Genomic DNA, 20,718 nt, shown 5'->3' on the forward strand with positions numbered 1-20,718 from the left:
AATGCCAGTAGGGAATGTCACAGAGTAAGTGTGAGATCCTAACCACACCAAAGACATTGTTTGTTTGCTTGTTTCAACCCAGCTGCCTTCGGTGTCCCTTTCTTCTGCACTTAGCAGTTTCTGGCCACTGCTAGTATTTTTTGGGCACCATTAACTTTGTGCCGAGCGCTAACTCTTGTGCCCTCACTGCAGGACTACAGGGTGAACATCTTCCTGCGGCAGCAGTGGAACGACCCGCGGCTGGCATACAACGAGTACCCTGATGACTCCCTGGATTTGGACCCCTCCATGTTGGATTCCATCTGGAAGCCTGACTTGTTCTTTGCCAACGAGAAGGGGGCCCATTTCCACGAGATCACCACAGACAACAAACTTTTGCGCATTTCCAGAAATGGCAATGTCCTCTACAGTATCAGGTGAGAGGGATAAAGAGAATGGTTGGGGGTGGGAGGACAGTGGGACTAAGCATGCTTGAGGCTGAGTCAAGAAGCTGTTAAATAAACAGAGCATTAGGGGTTGGTCTTTAAACCACTGAACTCCCTGGGTTCAAATCCCAGCAGACTGACTTGATTCCATCCTCACAATTCTGAGGTAAAATCCAAGATGGCAGCCCTGCGCTGGCAAGGAGGCAGCAGCAAACACTGCTGTTTCACTCTTTAGGTCAGGTCTTGTAAACAAGTTTCAATTTAAAATCACATGACACTAACAAAATGGTTAGGATGGGCCTTCTACTGGAGAACATAAGAACTTTTCAACTGTGTGTCATAGGCCTTCCATCCTTAACAGAAAAAGGAGATTCTCCATTAGGCCAAGAGATGTGCTTTTTGAAGTAGGTGGATGGTTCAATCCTCAGTGCTGCTGCAAGCCAAGTGGCCACAGTCTGCAGTAGTGATGTTCCTAAATGGCCACAAATTTGTTACAATATTTTGCTACAAACCAAAATGGTTTTGAATATCAAAGAAACCTCAGAAACCCCAGCTATCCGGGTCTGAAGGATTGGAAAGAGAAAATTAAGAGTCCACACTGAAGTAATTGCCAAGGATTTGTATAGATACTGAGAATAAAACTGTTCTCTTTTTCATTCCCTGCTCCTACATACACTAACATCTCCCTTGGTGGTCAGAGTTCTGCCTTTTTCAATGAAATGCTGTTCACTAACCTTCCAGAAGTCACAGCCATTTCATATGTATGTGTGCATATGAATGGTGTCTACATGCAAAAGAAGGTAACCTAATATACTTAAACCTAGTCCAATTTTATCTACACTCCTAGATATACACACACTAGTATATGTTTCATACACATACATCTAAATTAGGGTGACCAGATGTCCCGATTTTATAGGAACAATCTCGATTTTTGGGTCTTCTTCTTATATAGGCTCCTATTACCCTCCATCCCTATCCCGATTTTTCACACTTGCAGTCTGGTCACTCTAATCTAACTGCTTATATACCCGTACCGCGTGACATGAAACAAACTTAAAGGGGTATTGCCAAGATTGTTCAATCATGACATTACGCTAACATGAAGTTTGTCTCGTTACATGGATTCTATCTTAAGGACTGCACTATCCATAGCTGGGTTGTTTGTTTTTTTTAGTTGTTCCATCCTTTCTACAGCTCCAACTGCAATCAGCCCAGTTTTCAAAAAGCACCTACCTAACCTGAGCACACAAATCCTGCATTTACATGTGCACATAGACTTGTAGGTGCACAACTTCCCAGTTTGCACATCTGACACTTTGCATGAGCATGTGTCATTTAGGTGTCCATATCTGAAGAGCAGGCCTTGCATATTTAAAGAATGTTCCAATGACCCATGAACAAGTCAGTACGTGAACCGCCTGCTCTGGCACAGGGGAACTGCACACATATGCTTGCTGAAGCAGTATTCATCTTAAAACTAACAAATAAATGCAATTCTTAAGATAAATGTAACCAAATAGGGCAAACTCTCAGAACACATTAGCTTCAAGGCATAGCCATATTAATACGGTCCCTTTGAAAAAAAGCATATGAATAAAATTCTCTTTTCTTTAGATTTATGTAGTTAGATACCTACCCAAAAGCTCTAGGCACCCTGACAATTAAAATTACCACATAATAATACTCCTTGCAGCAATAAAGAGAAAGACATTCAGGCAGGAAGAACTAATAATAATGCTAAATGATTCTGTTTTAAATATACCCAGTGCCTACCGAGATATGACACACAGACACTTTGGAAGCTCTGACACGGGTGCTGTGTTTCAAATGGACGGGGAATGTACAGCATGTGCAGGACAGTCTCAGTGGCAGGCAAAGAAAGCACTTCTGTTTGTTATGGTATGGTCCCTCCATAATCACAGATGGCTCAGTCCCCTGGCTCTACACTGAAAGTGCTGTAGCTGGGATGAGTGCTTCCTGAAACAAGGTTGCATTTGGGGTGGAGAAGGAAATCACATCAACACAAGGGAGGTGGCTGAAACCCACTCACTTGCTCAATACACAAACTGAAGCGAGCAGAGGATTGGAGGGGATTCTGCTATGTGATCTCAACATATTATTAGGGCTGTACTAATAGGAATGGGGATGGAATGGGATGGGAAAGCCAGGTAAAGGGGGTTCCTAGATAATCCCTTTCTTCCCCAATTCAAGCACTTCACTTATCCTAGATTTAAATTAAATAAGAACCAGATCTTGCAACCTTCAAATATATGCTGTTCCCCCGGAGGTCAATGGGAGTGTTACATGAACAAGACCTACAATAACCCAGCCCTCAATTCCTTGTCTCCGCTAGGGGTTTACTACCTTTGCGGCTGACCACTGATTGCTGAACTAAGGCAAACTCCTGGTGTAGATAAACCCTTGGCTAAATGGGCCCATTTTCCTCTGCCATTGTATTGAAACTAAGTAGAGTTGCAAATTTGCATGGCTTGCATGCCCAGAACCATCAATCTACACAGATTTTACTCCAAACCTAGTCCAGGTAATCAACCAAACGTTGGGCACCACAGCAAGAAACCCAGTGCAAGTTAAGAGTTTATACTGAAACACCCCCAAACTCACATTGCTTTGGGGATCACCTGGTTCCCTAACCTCAACGGGTAGCGATCAATGGCTCCATGTCTAGTTGGCAGCCGGTTTCAAGCGGAGTGCCCCAAGGGTCGGTCCTGGGGCCAGTTTTGTTCAATATCTTCACTAATGATCTGGAGGACGGTGTGGACTGCACTCTCAGCAAGTTTGCAGGTGACACTAAACTGGAAGGAGTGGTAGATACACTGGAGGACAGGGATAGGATACAGAGGGACATAGGCAAATTAGAGGATTGAGCCAAAAGAAACCTGATGAGGTTCAACAAGGACAAATGCAGAGTCCTGCACTTACGACGGAAGAATCCCATTCACTGTTACAGACTGGGGACCGAATGACTAGGAAGCAGTTCTGCAGAAAAGGACCTAGGGGTTACAGTGGATGAGAAGCTGGATATGAGTCAACAGTGTGCCCTTGTTGCCAAGAAGGCTAATGGCATTTTGAGCTGTATAAGTAGGGACATTGCCAGCAGATCAAGGAACGTGATCATTCCCCTCTATTCGACATTGGTAAGGCTTCATCTGGAGTATTGTGTCCAGTTTTGGGCCCCACACTACAAGAAGGATGTGGAAAAATTGGAAAGAGTCCAGCGGAGGGCAACAAAAATGATTAGGGGGCTGGAGCACATGACTTATGAGGAGAGGCTGAGGGAACTGGGATTGTTTAGTCTGCAGAAGAGAAGAATGAGGGGGGATTTGATAGCTGCTTTCAGCTACCTAAAAGGGGGTTCCAAAGAGGCTGGATCTAGACTGTTCTCAGTGGTGCCAGATGACAGAACAAGGAGTAATGCTCTCAAGTTGCAGTGGGGGAGGTTTAGGTTGGATGTTAGGAAAAACTTTTTCACTAGGAGGGTGGTGAAGCACTGGAATGGGTTACCTAGGGAGGTGGTGGAATCTCCTTCCGTAGAGGTTTTTAAGGTCAAGCTTGATAAAGCCCTGGCTGGGATGATTTAGTTGGGAATTGGTCCTGCTTTGAGCAGGGGGTGGATTAGATGACCTCCTGAGGTCCCTTCCAACCCTGATATTCTATGATTCTTTATTCCATTCTCTTGTACGGTTTTCACTCAGGAGAGCTGGGAGGGCGAGTAAGGGGGTATTTTCCTACCCCAGAACCTCACAGCCTTTTCCCAGGGTCACTAATTTGCCAGAGGAATCCAGAACACTTCTGTGGAACTGTATTACTTTCACTAATTCGCCTTTGGAAAACATCCATTTCCCAACTCTCCGTTTTTTAAAGCAATAAATTTAAGAACAAGCAGTTTTATTAAAAATACTCGGGGGGGAAAGGAGCCAAAAAGACGTCCCAAAGACATTTTGCCTTCTTCCTAGTGTGGATTTGTGTTACATTGGGAACTCCAGGTCACTCAAACCTTCCATTACAACCCCCAAAGGCAGGTGGCAGTTGCATCCCATTATGCTATCTCATGTGTCCGGTGGCAGTGTGGTGCTGCGGAATGGAAAATGAACAGGCAGTGCTGTAATGCAGATCGCCACCATGAGAAATGGGGGGTTGATTCAGTGCAGATAGCAGCTACCAGACAGCAAGCCAAAGCAGTAATCAAAACTGCCAATCATGTAGGCAGAGTTTGGAGACCCCCATTTTTTTAAATCACACTGCGGTTTGAAACTGTTCTCCACCAACAATGTGCACGTAATAAACCAGCCATCAGCGCCAGCTGACCCAGTAGTTAGTGTTCTGTGCTGATGGGCAAGAGATATCTCATCATAATCCCTCTTTGGCTGGGGCTCGGAGAGGTCCAAAGGTGAACTGCTGAGTCACTGCAGTGCTGGAGTTTCTCTGTAAGATAGTGGGATGTCTTGGCAGAAATAAAACCAGCAATATCCAAGCAAGATTGTCACCTCGGTTTCTCTTTACCAAAAGAGGGAAAAATGTGTTAACATAACCAGAATGTAAATCAGATGATCCCCAATCAGCTCAGTCTGACAACTCCTGGGTATGGAGTCCAACTTTCTCAAAGGTATCTTCTTGCTCCGCTACAGCAAGAGACATCTGAACCAGAGTCAGACCTGTATTGACCGGCAACCAGGCATTGCTCTGATACCCTGTCACAGTGCTCAGCAGCAGGCCTGCTGACTGATTAAGGAACAGCGGAGAGGTCTGCAATTGGTCCATCCAGGCCTCCTCAGGCAGAAGGATGTTTTAGTAGGTAGCAGGTTTAAAACAAACAAAAGGAAGTATTTCTTCACACAACGCACAGTCAACCTGTGGCACTCCTTGCCAGAGGATGTTGTGAAGTCTATAATAGCATTCAGAAAAAGAATTAGATAAATTCATGGAGGACAGGTCAATCAATGGCTATTAGCCAGGATGGACAGGGATGCAAAACCATGCTCTGAAGTGTCCTTAGCCTCTGTTTACAAGAAGCTGGGAATGGGCAACAGGGGACGGATCACTTGATGATTACCTGCTCTGTTCATTCCCTCTCGGGCACCTGGCATTGGCCACTGTCAGAAGACAGGATACTGGGCTAGATGGACCTTTGGTCTGACCCAGTATGGCCGTTCTTATGAGTGTGGAGTATAATGCAGAGAGACACAGTGGTGCATCATGGGACATGGAGTCTGACCAGGAGGCATCGGCTAGAGGAGACAATGGGGCACAAGGGACCTGGAACTACAACTCCCACGAGGCATTGCGGTGGCTCAGACAGATATAGAGTTTGACACTGACCTAACCCAAAATATTTTGTTTCAATTTTCCCAACAGAAAATTTTGTTGAAATCTATCATTTCCCCCTACCCCGATGCAAATTTCAATTTGGACAAAGCCCCATTTTTCAACAGGAAAATGTTTTGTTTGAAATTTTCCAACCAGCGCTAGCCTTTAGAAATATCCTATTTGGTGGATCCATGATATCAGACTGGTTCAGATTGTTGTGAGCTTGAGGCATGAAATAAAGATAGAAGCAGCAAGACAGCTTGGTGTAGGACTCTTCTGTTCCACACAATCCAAGGAGTGGTGTGGTCACAACATGCCACCAGCAAAAGGCAGCTGGGATTAAATCACAGGCCCAACTGCTCCGTATTTCTGACACGCTGCAATGTCACACTTGAAACTACATTCAAGGAAGATGCAGATAATCCAGGCAATGCCCCCAAACTGGTAGGTGTGGCCCTGCACAGGTAACAGACTAACCTATCTATACAAGAGTGGGCACCTACATAGTTCAGATGTAATGTAACTACCTGTCAGTGTTCAAACTGAGTCTGGGATTCCCCTGTCTGTCTTCTCATTCCAGGATTACACTAACGCTGGCTTGTCCCATGGATCTGAAGAACTTCCCCATGGACGTGCAGACGTGCATCATGCAGTTAGAGAGCTGTGAGTCCTGAGGGGTTTCCCCTCTAAAGATAACCACCATGTTTCCTCTGTCCCTTTTCAGCTCTCAGCTGGTTCTCTGATTATGAAAGACAAAGGGGGGTAAAAGTCAGGACATAGTGCCTGGCATATGCGTGTCAGCATGATCCTCTGCTCACACTCCTTTCCCTGCCAGCACCCACACAGCCCCACCTAGCATTAATTTCTACCAACAACTATTTCTTGTACCTGTAGTGGAGGAATAAAGCCACTATCAAAGGCAAAGGGCATTTGGAGATGGGGAGAGGAGGGCTCTTAAATCAGGGATCAGAGGCCAATGTAGGGGTCCACATCCCTCCCCTCCTTGTATCCTTCCCCCAAGAGCCCAGACATACTGACATGAGCCTGTCTGTCACTCTGGTCCCTACAATCTTGTTTATTAGTTTTGCCAGGATTGCTTCATTCCTGTCACTAGCATTCACTCAGGGAGCAGCTCTCGGTTTTCCAGGAAACTACCTGACATCTCTTAGCTTGATCCAGATTCAAGCAATTGCTGAACTCCTAAAGAGGGAGCTCTTGTTTATCTGCATTGGCCTCCTGCTTTGAAGGTGAAGGTTCTCCAAGCTGCAAGTGGGGCTTCCCCCCAGCTTTAGGATACATGCTTGCACCTACGTGCCTCCTTAACTAAAAGGAAAGGAAGCCAATGATTAACTTAATGCAGAGGAAGAGGCTGGGGCTGAAAGGCTAAGCTAAGCTAAAAGAATAGCCCAAGCTCATAGAAAATCTGATTTATTGGACAGGAATCCACTGTGATGCATGACGTGCACCACTATAACCACCACTGCCCATCTATACCATTTATATAAGATTTCATCACCAGGTAAGCCTCAGCAAACCTGTTGTGCGACACAATGGAGAGCCCTGAAACCCATCCTATCATGGGCAATCCAGTCTAACTCCCTGCACCCGTGCAGGACTTCCTTCTCCACAATACCATCCCTGTTGGCACCTGTCTTCGACACCGTTTGGTTTCTCGCTCATGTGTCCTATTTGTTCCCTACTCTCAACAGTTGGCTACACAATGAACGATCTGATATTTGAATGGCAAGAGAAAGGAGCTGTGCAGGTTGCTGATGGATTAACCTTGCCTCAGTTTATCCTGAAGGAAGAAAAAGATTTGCGATACTGCACCAAGCATTACAACACAGGTCAGTAACAAACGCCCATCTCCCATCCCCAGGGCCATTTACTTTTACTCACTAAGCTCCTTGCAGTAAGAATTTGGCCCTGTATATTTGCCAGACATCATCTCTTGCATGCTCATGGCATTTATCTAACAATTATATCCTGGAGAACAACCTGTCTAAAGACTTGCTGAAGATACAATCTTCACACAAATGTCTTGCCAGACCCAAAACTTGTGTCTCCTGTGTACCCTTCTTGTGCCCATCAGAGCTCTTTGCATCTGCTGGGGTATTTCATTTAAATCCTCTCCCCAAGCTCACCTTCATATTGTGTTTGTTCTAGAACTCAATGGGGAACTTCAGTCTACAGGCCTGTTAATCTGGCACCTTTCACTAGCACAAATTCACTTTCGTTTAGTTAAAAAAAGATGTTAGAGGGAGACGCATGGTGTTGTCGTGCTGATGTTATTAATGCATGTGCTAACATTAGTGATACTCAGCCTACCACATGCTCCCTTTGCCCAGCAAGAACTGTTTCTTAGCCAGGAAGTGAAAATTGCAGTCAGCCATAGTTTGCTGAGGTTGGATGCTATGAGATTATCATGCCTCCTACCAGTAACCCTCCAATTTAACTCCTGTCATTCTCAGGCAAGTTCACCTGCATAGAAGCACGTTTCCACCTGGAGCGACAGATGGGCTACTACCTGATCCAGATGTATATCCCCAGCCTTCTGATAGTCATCCTGTCTTGGATCTCCTTCTGGATCAACATGGATGCTGCGCCTGCCCGTGTTGGCCTGGGCATCACCACTGTGCTCACTATGACCACCCAGAGCTCTGGTTCCCGAGCATCATTGCCCAAGGTACGGAGCACCCCTGACACTTGGAAGAAATTCCTTCAAACCAATGTATTGAACAGTTAGGGCCAGATCTCCAAATACATTAAGAATTCCAGTCAACAAACTTGCGCATGGGCTTTCCACTACTCTTGTGGGCTCCCAAATTTGTGGGCCACCAGTGGCGACGCTAGCCTCAATACAAATTAAAGCTGAGCTGCGCTAAGTTACACCAGCAGTAACTGCCCCCTAGGGGGCAGCATTCTAAGCCAGAGAACTGCGCTCTCAGGCCATGCCCCAAGTGCCTACAAACTCTTAACATGCATATTATATTAGTTCATATACGCAGTGTATCTCCTACATTCAATATTAATACTGAATCTGGCCCACTAAGATACAATCACAGAATCACAAAAATGTAGGGCTGGAAGTGACCTAAGAGGTCATCAAGTCCAGCCCCCAGCACTGAGGCAGGACCAAGTAAACCTAGACCATCCCTGACAGGTGTTTGACCAACCTGTTCTTAAAAAACCTCCAGTGATGGGGATTCCACAACCTCCCTTGGAAACCCATTCCAGAACCTAACTACCCATATAGTTACAAAGTTTTTCCTAATATCTAACCTAAATCTCCCTTGCTGAAGATTAAGCCCATTACTTCTTGTCCTGCCTTCAGTGGACATGAAGAATAACTGAAACTCTGGTTTCTTCCTATTCTGTATGTGCTACTATTTTTCCCTTGCACAACCCATTGCATCTATACACTAGATAATTTCATATGTGGGATTGTTTTTAAGGGGAAACAAAGATTAACATCGGGTCCTGGACAACATTCCTTTGCTCGGTAAGACAGGTTTTAATGTCTATGAGCTCTTGCTGGGGATATCATGGCTGGCTCAATTGTTTCATTATCACTTTCCAAAGAGCTTGGGGAAATAGTGAGAAGAAAGGCAGATGCTGGAACAAGGTCTCTTAGTCTCCCTCTCTAACCCACAGGTATCCTACGTTAAGGCCATAGACATCTGGATGGCTGTGTGCTTGCTGTTCGTGTTCTCAGCTCTTCTGGAGTATGCCGCTGTCAACTTTGTGTCCCGGCAGCACAAAGAGCTGCTCAGATTCAGAAGGAAGAGGAGGCACCACAAGGTAATATACAAGTCATGCAGAGCACAGCTGGACCCAAAGAGTCCCCACACCCTCTAGAACCTCAGAGGGTCACTCATGTGGCCAGCTGGATCTAGCAGGTGGTGCTCAGTGAAGTCCTTTACATACAGTCAGATAGTGAGGAGGAGCAAGCCAGAGCACATGGCCAGCTCCACTGCTTTTGGGTTCTCCTCCAATATTCAGCTTGCTCCCGGTGGGTACCAAACTCCTTTATTTTGTTTATGATGCCTGTTCAGGGATTTATATTAAAAAGACAGTTCTCCCAAGAGTGACTTCCAGAGGGACTGATCTGGAAGTGCTGCTTGTTGTGATGTTTGGGGGCAGTGGGACGGGGTCTATCATGGAGTGGCATAACCTAGTGAGGCAGCTTACCATAGCATGAAGGTAAGTGACACATTCATTGTATCTGCCACCTTGCTGAATAGCACTACGTTCAGAAGCATCTGCTGCTTGGATTTACTGTGATGTTCCTCTCTAAAATACTCTTTTTTAAAAAAAAACAACCCTTAAAATGTCCTTAGCCAAGCTCCATGCACATTCTCCATGACTGAAATCAATCAGAACATGCTTGTGTTGGGTAGAAATCTACAGCCTGCACACTGGAAGCTTTGGAACCTGTCAGAATGTGCCCCACAGCAGAGATCCTATGCCACAGAGTGAACTATAGAGAGAAATGTAACAGTAGATACAATTAGAGGCAGAGGAATATAAATAGTTGTCTCAGGCTGGCTCTAAATGCAGAGATGAATAGATTCTAAAGAAGCTGAGCTTACTAAGCAGATGAAAGTCATCTCCTCCATGGCAGGTGTCTGGCCTCTCTTGAGAGAGAACAACTCAATAACTCAAGTCCTAGACAGGAAGTGAGTAATTATTTCTGGAGGAGATCCCACCTTGATTACAGATGTGCAAACAGAAGAGAAAATCAAACCAGATCTCACATATGTGACTCAACCAAGTATATGTCAGTGTCTAGTACAGAAGTCTCCACTGACAGAGAATGGAACAGCCTGGACTCTAATAAATGGTTGGTTGACTCACTATGGTCATTAATAAGCAAGCAGTGCCCATCGGAGCCAGCTTCCACAATTTGTGTTAGCACCAATACCTGTCCAGGTCAGCATATTCATGTAACTGTATGATTTCATGGCAATGAACTTCCTAAGTCTACGAGAAAAGAACAGAGGCCGTTCTGCCATTGGTGCACCATCTCATTCGGGAAATAAATCAGGGAACTTTACCTTCATCCCAGTTCCACGCATCATCCCCAGCAGTTAGCACGACAGTGTTCACCTTCCATTTTCTCTATGAACATTCTGGGAAGGGCAGCTGTTTTGGTGCCCCAGGACTGCTCTAAGGGTTGGTGTACAGTGGCTTACTAAGGGTTTGTAACTGCATTACAGCCATTACATTGCAAATGCACTAATCCCTAGCCTATAAGCAGCTGGGATTTTGAACAGCTACATACCTGCTAGGAAAGGGTAAAGCAAAGCTGCTTTTCTACTGCCTTCCATCTCCCCAGTGCTAGGGGATGACTTGGCTCAGGGCTGCTTTAATTTGTTTTGCCTGGAGCAAGTTCCCTAAGTGCCACTCAGCCAGCCCAGGATCTGCAGAGTGCAGCATTTTCTGCACCCACCTGCTCAATGCTCACTGTACAGCTTGAGGCAGGGAGTAGGACAGCATAGCATGCAGCTGGCTCTGCCGGGTTGACATCACCCAGGGATTCCCCTCTATAAGAGGAATTCCCAGCTGCCCGCTAAGGCTTTCCCACTGTGCAAAGTGGAAGGGAGCAGAGCCAGGGATCTGACCCACTAAAGAATGGGATTTATTTGTTTGCTGCTTTATCAGCCTGACTTGCTAGTGGTGCTGACCATTGCTTCAGACTGGGAGTGCCAGCTTTGCTCAGGGACCCCTGGCTTCAGCCCAGGGGACTTACTATGCATAGACCGGAAGATTTAGCAGTTGGCTGAACCACACCTCTCCCAGTCTGTTCTCTCCAGGAGGTTGTCTTATACCCCCCCTCCAGCTGGCCCGTCCCTTACAGCAGAGGAAGGCAGCCTATTAGACGAAGTGCCATGGGACTCTCCCAAGAACTGTAAACATTTACAAGACATAGACAAGAATTTAGGACCCATCCCGTTACACTGAGCCAGGCACTGTCTGTAGGTGGCTCCAAAGAGCAGTGGCATGAATGTAGTGGAATGCCACAACTTCAGCTCAGAGCTCAGCAGACGGCTAAGATGCCCTGGTGAAAGTGCCCTCAATTAACTAGAGAGAAAAGGTGAGTGGGGTAGCAGCTTTTATTGGATCAACTTCTGCTGGTGAGAGGGGCAAGTTTTTGAGCTACACAGAGCTCTTCCTCGGGTCTGGCTCTGCAAAGCTTGTCTCTCTCATCAACAGAAGTTGGTCCAGTAAAAGATATTACCTCACACTTTGTCTCTCTTGTATCCTGGGACCAACATGGCTACACCTGCAAACTTAATTAACTAGGACCATCAACTAAGAAGCAGTGGATTTTCAGCACCATACCTAAATCACTGGCCTATAACAAGAGTTAATTTGTTATGAAGAATCACCCCAGAACTCTAGAAAAATAGGTCAAACCACGGAGAAACTGGACTTCTAGCTGCACAAAGGTTCTGCACATGCTGGAGAAATTGTCACAATTTCAGGAGGTAGCATGATCTAGTGGATAAGATGCCAGGAGACCTGGGTTTTGTTCAAAGCTCTGTAACATCTAGACAACCAACTTCCCATCCTGAGCTTCTGTTTCCCCATCTGCGAAATGGGTGATAATGCTTGCTCACTTTTGTAAAGCATTTTCACAGCTCTGGATGAAGAATGCCGTATAATGCACAAAGACAAATGCTCTATGGGCCATGAGAATCAACAGCAAAGCTCCCATTAACTTCACTTGTGCACAATCAGGCTATGCCATTTAGACAAAACTAGCACATTCTGGTTCTGTGGGAGTGAGAACTGCCTGCTTAAAACAGTCTGAGCTGCAGCCATCCAGCACGGATGCCTCATTGTGCTTTTGTAAAAGCAGCAAAGAGTCCTGTGGCACCTTATAGACTACCAGACGTATTAGAGCAGATCATAATGATCCCGTCTGACCTTAAAGTCTATGAGCTTTCGTGGGTGAATACCCACTTCGTCAGATGCATGTCATTGTGCTTTTATCTCCTAGTCCAGATTCAAGCATCCTTTTCTACTGAGTCGCGCTGCTGCATGCAGGTCGCTTTGCCATACTGTTGACAAAATAATGATAAAAGCTCTAGTTAGGTCATTTCAAAAGATCTGTTTGCCAGAGGTATTCAACCAAACACAAGGCTGCTATTAGGAACCCTGCATAATCTCACAGCAACTTTAATTGGAACAAAGCATAAATAAAAACATCCCCAGTAAGGGAGAGTTGCACCCTCATCAAGACTTGCGGTTGATTGCATATATTCAAAGCACATTGTACAGCTGCTGGAGAACCTGATGGCTCTATCCCAGTGCCCTGACAGGTTCTGCTTTCTGCTCTCTTTCATCTAAGCACTGACATGTCACACTGAATGAAATAATGTATTAAAATGGGCAGCACTGAAGGACCGATCAGATTGGCTGACGGGGACTGCAGCCCACTATGGCTATACAGGTCAAAACTTGCTAGCCCTAGAGCCGTCCCTAACTATTCTGGGGGAGGGGGCAGGCCTCCATGCGGGGGTGGGGCTGGCCCCAGGCTTCTGCATGGGGGGTATAGGGGGATGGCTTGGGGGGCAAAGGGGAACCGCCCCCCAGCACTCACTGGCAGCACAGCTGGTGCCGAGTCACTGCACTTCCCACCGGTGAGAGCAGGCCCGGCCCTGCTGCAGTCCTCAGGGGAGTGGGAGTGGGGCTGGGGCGGGGCAGGGGCAGGGAAGGGGTGGAGTGGGGCGGGGCTTGGCTGGAGCAGGGGCAGGGCCATGGGGAAGAGGCAGTGCGGGGACTGGAGCAGCACACAGCTGCACAGGACACCAGGAAATGTGGTGCCCGAAATTCCCTGGTGCCTTAAGTAGCTTCATACTTTGCATATGGGTACGGATGGCCCTAGCTAGCCCCCTTGCCTCCCCTTCATATCATGAGACCAACATCCTTGAAAGTGCTTCAGTGATGTATCATCACAGGTGAATCTAGACACACTGGCTATATTCTATTCATTTTGATTTTCATTTTACTTAGTGGCCAATGTAAGTTGGCTAGATTTCCCTGTCTGCAATGGCATTGCCCACAAAAAATTTCTTTCCAGATTTCATTTGTACCCCAGAGGTGAAAGTAAGCCGGTAAGGGCCAGTACAGTGTACTGGTAAGAAAGTGGCCACCGGTACGGGCTGGTACACAGTCAACATTAAAGAGCTGCCACATACTAGCAGGGCCGCTGATGGGGGGTGGAGCAAAAGGGACAGTTGCCCAGGGCCCAGCGATTTAAAAGGGCCCAGGGCTCCCAGCAGTGGCTGGGAGCCCCAGGCCCTTTAAATCACTGCTGGAGCCCCAGGCGGCATGGGCCAGACAGCACTGAAGGGCTGACTAGGGGAGTCTGGCCCCAGCCCTGCCCCTTCCTCCCAAGATCCCACCCCTTCTGGGGGCCCAGAGTCCCCCCCTTGCCCAGGAGCCCTGCTGCTCTGCGTAGCAGTAAGTCCTTTAAGTTGCTTTCACCCCGTTGTACTCCTAAATTCATAACACCCTCTCCCCCCAGCACGGACAAGTGTGAGAGACTCAACTAGCCTTTAACTGCTTGCAGACTTATACCCCCCAATACCTTCCATGTTGGAGTCCTTCCATAGGAACGAGGAGGTACAACTGACCTCACAAAGGGTTGAATATCTAGCCCATAAAATATGCAGTTAGTGATTAAATGAGCCACGTTTTCAGTCATGACATTCAGTCATGAAAAGGGCCTAGTCAATTGTTTTGTACCTGCAAAAAAGCATCTCTGCATGCCAATCAGGTTGCTGAGCACCCCATTACCCAGAGAGCATGTGCAAATTGGATGGAGGCATGTTTCTAATGGTGAAAAACTTGACTATGCATTTCCACAGGTGTAAATCAGGGCCAGCAGCAGATAGAGCAGTTGGCTCAATCAATGTAAGAGGAACATTTTCATTCCATTACTATTTGCAATTTGACAATCTATATAGGGACACACTTTGTGAAATTCAACGTGCATGCATGTGTGTGTGAGAGAGAGAGAGAGAGAGAGCTGGCCAATCAGGGAGCAGAAGCAATATCATATAACCAGTCACACACCACAAATAATGAACAGCAAACGGCCAAAGGCAACAAGTTGTGAACACCCCATAGACCAGAGGTCCCCAAACTGGGGGGCACATCCCACTAGAAGTGCATGGAAGAATGTTTTGGGGGAAGCAGCAGGGAGCACCAGCCAGCCCCACTGTGCTCCCAGCTCTGCTCCAGGCCTGCCCCGATCCTCAGCCCCCGAACATGGTCCAGCCCCAGCCCCGCCCTCAGCCGCTGGCTGCGACTCCATTCCCAGACCCAGACCCACCCCAGCTGTGGCCCCAGCCTCGGGCCCGTTACCCCTGTCCCTGCTTCCAGTTCTAGGAGGATGGGGGGGGTCACAACCCTGAAAATTTGGGGACCACTGCCATAGACTGACTGTCCAAGCCCCCTGTGGCAACTACATACTATGGTGTGTGCAGCTTTAAAAACTGTGGTGACCATGTGGTTACTGCCCCTTCAAGGTCTGGAACATTCTGGTCTCACAGAGCACTATTAACCCGTTCATCATTTGCTGGAGTTGGAGACTAAACAGGGCAATGCCAGTTTGATCCCTTTGTGGGTTTTATTCTTGTTGCTGCCATCCTCATTCAGTTAAAAAGGCCCGATTGGCTGATTTGGCCCTGGAGACATGGCGCTCCCCAATAAAGAATAAATTCACAGAAAATCAAGACTGGCCCGTGAATGATTCATAAAGAACAAAAAGAGCTAAATTTGCAGTGACTCTTATTCACAATTATTTGATACATGTGTGTGTGTCCCTGCCTGACACACCTGAAGTGGAGATGGTCGTCAGGACTCCAAAGTTGAGACTGAGATGTGTCTTGCACCATGCACCTGATGATTAGAGGAGTCTGGGTTCTCAGCACCTCTGAAAATCAGGCATACAAGTGTTTGTACTGCATGCTAGTTGCATTGAGATTTCTACTTCAGTCTTCATTGAGATGATGTAGGTGTGGCCCTGCGCCTGTGGCTCATCAGATGCTTGATAGCAGGGCCGGCTTTAGGCTGATTCCCCTGATTCCCCAGAATCGGGCCCCACACCTTAGGCACCTTTTTTATTTTTTTATTTGTTTTACTCACCTGGCAGCGGTCTGCGTCTTTGGCGGCACTTCGGCAGCGGGGGGTCCTCCACTTGCTCCAGGTCTTCAGTGGCATTTTGGCGGCGGGGAGGTCCTTCAGTGCTGCAGAAGACCTGGAGCGAGTGAAGACCTCCTGCCGCCGAAGTGCCGCCAAAGAGCCAGACTGCCGCCAGGTATTCAAATCCGGCCCCGCAGTTCCTAAAGCCCTGCTTGATCTCACCCTCACCTGCCCTTGGAGCACATCCCTAGCTGTGCTAACTGGCAGCCATGGGTTTCTTGTTTTGGTTCCCTGCCACCTGCTGGCAACAGTAGGAAGTAGTCGCCTATCTGCAGCAAAGGAGAACATGACGGTGCTGGCTCAGAGACGCTCCATGACTTGAGAGAGGCACCGGGTCATGTGGAGGTTAAAAGTGGCCCCCACACTTCAGAAATCAGTCGCTCCGGTTTCTACTCAATGCTAATTGCTGATGCCTCATCTACCACGTAGATTAAAATAGCAAAATCCACTTGCTGGCTGATAAATCACATTTCCCAGTGTCTCCCATAATCCAAATTTGCCTAGTAAACAAATTGGATTTAGGGAGGGGGGACTAAAATGATAGAAATAATGATTCTGTGAACTATTCACTTCCTTTTCTCTTGGTTCTAATTAAGGCCAATGTTACCCAGGCACAGAAATGCCCAAGGGGGTGGCACACAGAGATTTTAATGGGCTCTGCAGAGACTCAGGATGTGTTTCATGAAGGGTTATCCCTGCGACAAGCTCGGCCTCGGGCGGGTTTCTGCTGCTCACTGTCTCCCAGATTCACTCATTCTGTGTGTTCCTGGTTTGTGTGTTATGTTGGCTCAGTTCTTCACACTCTCCCCATCTCTCCCCCTGCCTGATGGAGGGACAGGGACAAGGAGAGGCACCACCATGATTCAATAATCCCTGTCTTCAAAAGTATCAACATAACTTCCCAAAGCAAACATAGAGAATGCTTGAGCTTCGGGCAGAGTAGCTCACAAGGTGTACATACAGCACCTAGCGTAATGCAGCCCTGATATCAGCTGGGGCCTCTAGGCTTTAATGTAAATGACTGTGAGCCAGATCCTGATGTTCTGACTCAATGCCCAATTCAGATCCCACTGCAGTATCACACCCACTTCGGTGGGGCTGCTCCTGATTTACACCAGAGTAAGTGAGAGAATTCGGCCTGCGGTCTTTACTGTGGCAAAACTCCCAGCACTTAAGCAAATCCTCCCAACTGAAATCAAAGGCTGCTTTAGAACAGAGCATTTGGCCTCAGCATACCTGAGCTGATTTGCATTAAGGTCGATCCTTATTCAGTCCCTTACTACTCCCATTGACTTCAGAAAGAAGTTTACCCCACTGGAAACAGAAGGATTTGGCCCTGAAAACATGCATTGCTAGGCCCCTATCATGCAAGCCTGTTCACTCCCACTACAGTTGCCAATGTTGGTTGGACTTACTCCTGGAGGATTCATCACATGACAATCTTTCATTAAAGATTAATCTTTCATTCCTGGAGACTCCAGGACAATCCTGGAGAGCTGGCAACTCTAACTCCCATGGATTTCAGCATCAGCTGACGAGGGCTTAATCGGCAAGGGGGATATGGGAGATGCGAGGAAAAACTTAAAGAGTTAAAGCAGGCGTCCAAGGGAGGTTGTGGAATCCCCATCATTGGTTGGAGAAAGACCTGTCAGAGATGCTCCAGGTTTACTGGGTCCTGCCTCAGTGCCAGAGGGTGGACTAGATGACCTCTCGAGCCCTTTCAGCCTGACATTTCTCTGATTCTAGGTGCCTTGCCCCCTGCTGATCTTCCTGACCCCAGCCCAGAGCCATGTGGGTGCAGGCTCCTTTGAATCGACATCATGGGGCAGGCATTGGGAAAGTTTCCTTGATCTCTGATTACTTCCGTCTGGGAACAATGTGCATGGTACAGAGAAGGTTTCTCATCTCCTCTCAGTGCTGGACATTCAGAAGCTTTGGGTCCTACAGGAGACATCTAGGACCACTGCAGAAAGCAGTACAGTGACGGAGAGGGGCTCACTGGGTATGGCAGGAAGTGGAGTATCGAGGAAGGGAATGTTGCTGCAGATAATGCAGCCCTGAGACAAAAGAGGAAGGATGGGCCAGTGATTAGTGCTAGCTTGGGACTTGGTGGAGATGGGTTCAATTCCCAGCTTTGGTCAAGCTATTGTGTGTCTCAGTTCCCCATCTGTAAAATGGAGGTGATAACTAGGCTTTCAGATACTATAGCAAGGGGAACCATACAGACACCCCCAGGAGGAGAGGAGGGGATGTTGGTGAGGGCCTACAGAAGGAACCCAGCAAGGGACGGGGAGTAGGTACATCATGGCAGTAAGTCGGACACCTCCCCAGCTTGCTAAGCTTGTCTAAAAAATAAAAGCAAGGCTTTATTTTATTTTTTGCTCAGATGTGCTGACATGCTCTTGGCTCAACTTTGTAGTCACCCAGCTGTGAGTGTGTAATTCACCCATGCTGTGCAGCTACACGCCCAAGGTAGGGGGCATCCATAAAAGACACTCTGCAAAGAAGGACTGAATGGGGGGGAGGGGACATGTTTAGAAAGATCAGGGAGGAATTGGAATTGGCTGGTGCCACATCACTGCACTTTTATAGAGTCAGTCCCTTTAAAGCACAACCAGGAGAGGCTGCATTTCTTCAGAGATTTAGGGCAGAGGTTTCATGGACTTGCCAGCTGACTGTTGGATTTTGAGCATCATTAGTAGCATGGCCTAGTGGATAGTACACATAACCAAGTGTCAAGAGACCTGGATTTCTATTCCTGACTCAGCAACTGATTCGCTGTATTACCTTCAGCAAATCACTGCATGGTTCATTTTCCCCATCTGGGAAATGGGGCCAATACCTTCCCTTGTAAAGCACTTTGCGGTGCAGATAAAAGGACTGACATCTAAGGACACAGTATTGTCATTTAGGCATTGGATTGTGCAGCGCAGACTCTCGAGCGAGCAAGTCTCCTGGCACTAAATGTCAGTGCACTACTGAATTGCAGATGGGATGACTATTTCCTTAAATGGGGAGGAGATGAAACCAAGTCAACATATTTCCCGAGAAAGAGGGGAATCAGGGCCACAATGAGACTTAGAGGAACAAATAAAGAAACAGAAGTTGGGCTCATTGCTAATTCTGGAACACCTGCAGAGATCTTTTCATGGACGGCCCTTGACACTGCCAAGTCCATGTAACTCCATAGGAATTCTCATGTTGCGGCTTTTACTATATGAGTTACATGGAGCCCGCTCCTTCTGGGCAAGCCGAAAAAGAAGGTATGCGGGGAGGAGGGCAGAAGCAAAACAGGGGATGTGTGGAGGAAAAAAAAAACCACAAAAAAAACAATGACTAGCCTTAAGGAAAGATAAGTCAATCCCATTTTCCAGCTGCAGTTGGATCCCCTGATTTGCATCTGTGCATAATACAGATAGCACCCCTCTATAAGGCTGATCTCCTAAGACAAAGGGTTTGTCCAATACATCAAGGAAGCTGTGTCCACCAGTGGAGTTGAAGGCCATCAGTGGAGAGCCTTATAGCAAGGGTGCATTGTCTCCATCTTATTTTAAGTAGAGCCCTGTGATGAATCTGTTTCAGGAGGATGAAGCCGGAGAAGGCAGATTCAACTTCTCTGCCTATGGGATGGGCCCTGCCTGCCTGCAAGCCAAGGACGGCATCTCGGTCAAAGGAGCCAACAACAACAACACAGCCAACCCAGCCCTGGCCGCCTGCAGGTCTCCTGACGAGATGCGCAAGCTCTTCATCCAGCGAGCCAAGAAGATCGACAAGATCTCACGCATCGGCTTCCCCATGGCTTTCCTCATCTTCAACATTTTCTACTGGATTATCTACAAGATCGTCCGCAGGGAGGATGTGCACAACCAGTGAGCAGGGTCGCCCGGAGAGGAGAGCCAAACGGGATGAGAGGGGAGAAAGCAATCCTCTATACCCATGTGCAATAGCAATGCAGCAATGCATGAATTTAAGAATGTGGCAATATCTACTTTAAAATAAATGGGGGGGGACTTTTAAATATACAAACTGAGGATTACCAGGGGCTGGGGGAAGGAAGTTTTCCAAAACTTGAATTGGGGGATTGCAGTGGGCTAGGTGTTTTACAGCATAGGAAGGTTCGGATTGCTACAGCGGCAGTCCAAGCAGTGTAATATATGAAATATATATTCATGCTTAATTATAATGCAAAAAAAAATCCTTTTTTTAGCCTATTAACAGCTTAAATTCTAAAGCCACTGGAATGATTCATGATTCCATATGCAGAAGATATTGCAATTATGCTTAAATCTGACTTTTGCTCTATAAAGGCCATACCAGTTTCCAGCCAAGCACGCAAAAAAACATACACACAGGAGAGTCATTTATGCTTCCCTAGGTTTGGTGTCTGTGTTTTCAAGTTGGGATGGATTGGGGAGACTCTAAGGAAGAGGCTGTGAGTCATTCTTTTGGCCAAGGATTTGAAAATCAAATATTTTGTCTCTCTTAGTTAAAGCAAATATAGTCCCTATGTCCTTTAGAGACTGGTCCAGTGAGAAATCTGAAAACATGAGCGTGTTAGAAAGGGAGAGAATGTGCTGTCCTTTCCAGCAAACCAAAAGAATGATAATCTTAAGAGGCAGAAATTACCTGTAGCACAAGTAACAAAATTGTTTTAAAATAGCATTTGTGTTTCAACCTTTTTATGCCGTATCTGGTTGGGACAGGGGGTGGAAGGAGAATGGGAAAAACAAATAGCAATTGTGTTTCG

The 20,718-nt window shown here is 46.9% G+C and overlaps 1 protein-coding gene across 2 annotated transcripts in view; it reads left to right on the forward strand.

The window, feature by feature from the left end:
* GLRA1 (glycine receptor alpha 1) overlaps positions 1-19,971 on the forward strand; it is a 68,667-nt gene extending 48,696 nt beyond the window's left edge. The window contains exons 4-9 of one of the 2 annotated variants that reach the window (XM_030572755.1): positions 193-416; positions 6,334-6,416; positions 7,463-7,600; positions 8,225-8,439; positions 9,408-9,554; positions 19,554-19,971. In XM_030572755.1, coding sequence (XP_030428615.1) covers positions 193-416; positions 6,334-6,416; positions 7,463-7,600; positions 8,225-8,439; positions 9,408-9,554; positions 19,554-19,844 — 1,098 coding nt within the window. In that variant the 3' untranslated portion in view covers positions 19,845-19,971. The remainder of the gene's footprint in view (positions 1-192; positions 417-6,333; positions 6,417-7,462; positions 7,601-8,224; positions 8,440-9,407; positions 9,555-19,553) is intronic. The other variant, XM_030572756.1, reaches the window with a different exon arrangement.
* The last annotated feature ends 747 nt before the right edge of the window (positions 19,972-20,718 follow it).

This window comes from Gopherus evgoodei, chromosome 8 (genome assembly GCF_007399415.2).
Source record: "Gopherus evgoodei ecotype Sinaloan lineage chromosome 8, rGopEvg1_v1.p, whole genome shotgun sequence".
NCBI classification, from domain to species: domain Eukaryota; kingdom Metazoa; phylum Chordata; order Testudines; family Testudinidae; genus Gopherus; species Gopherus evgoodei.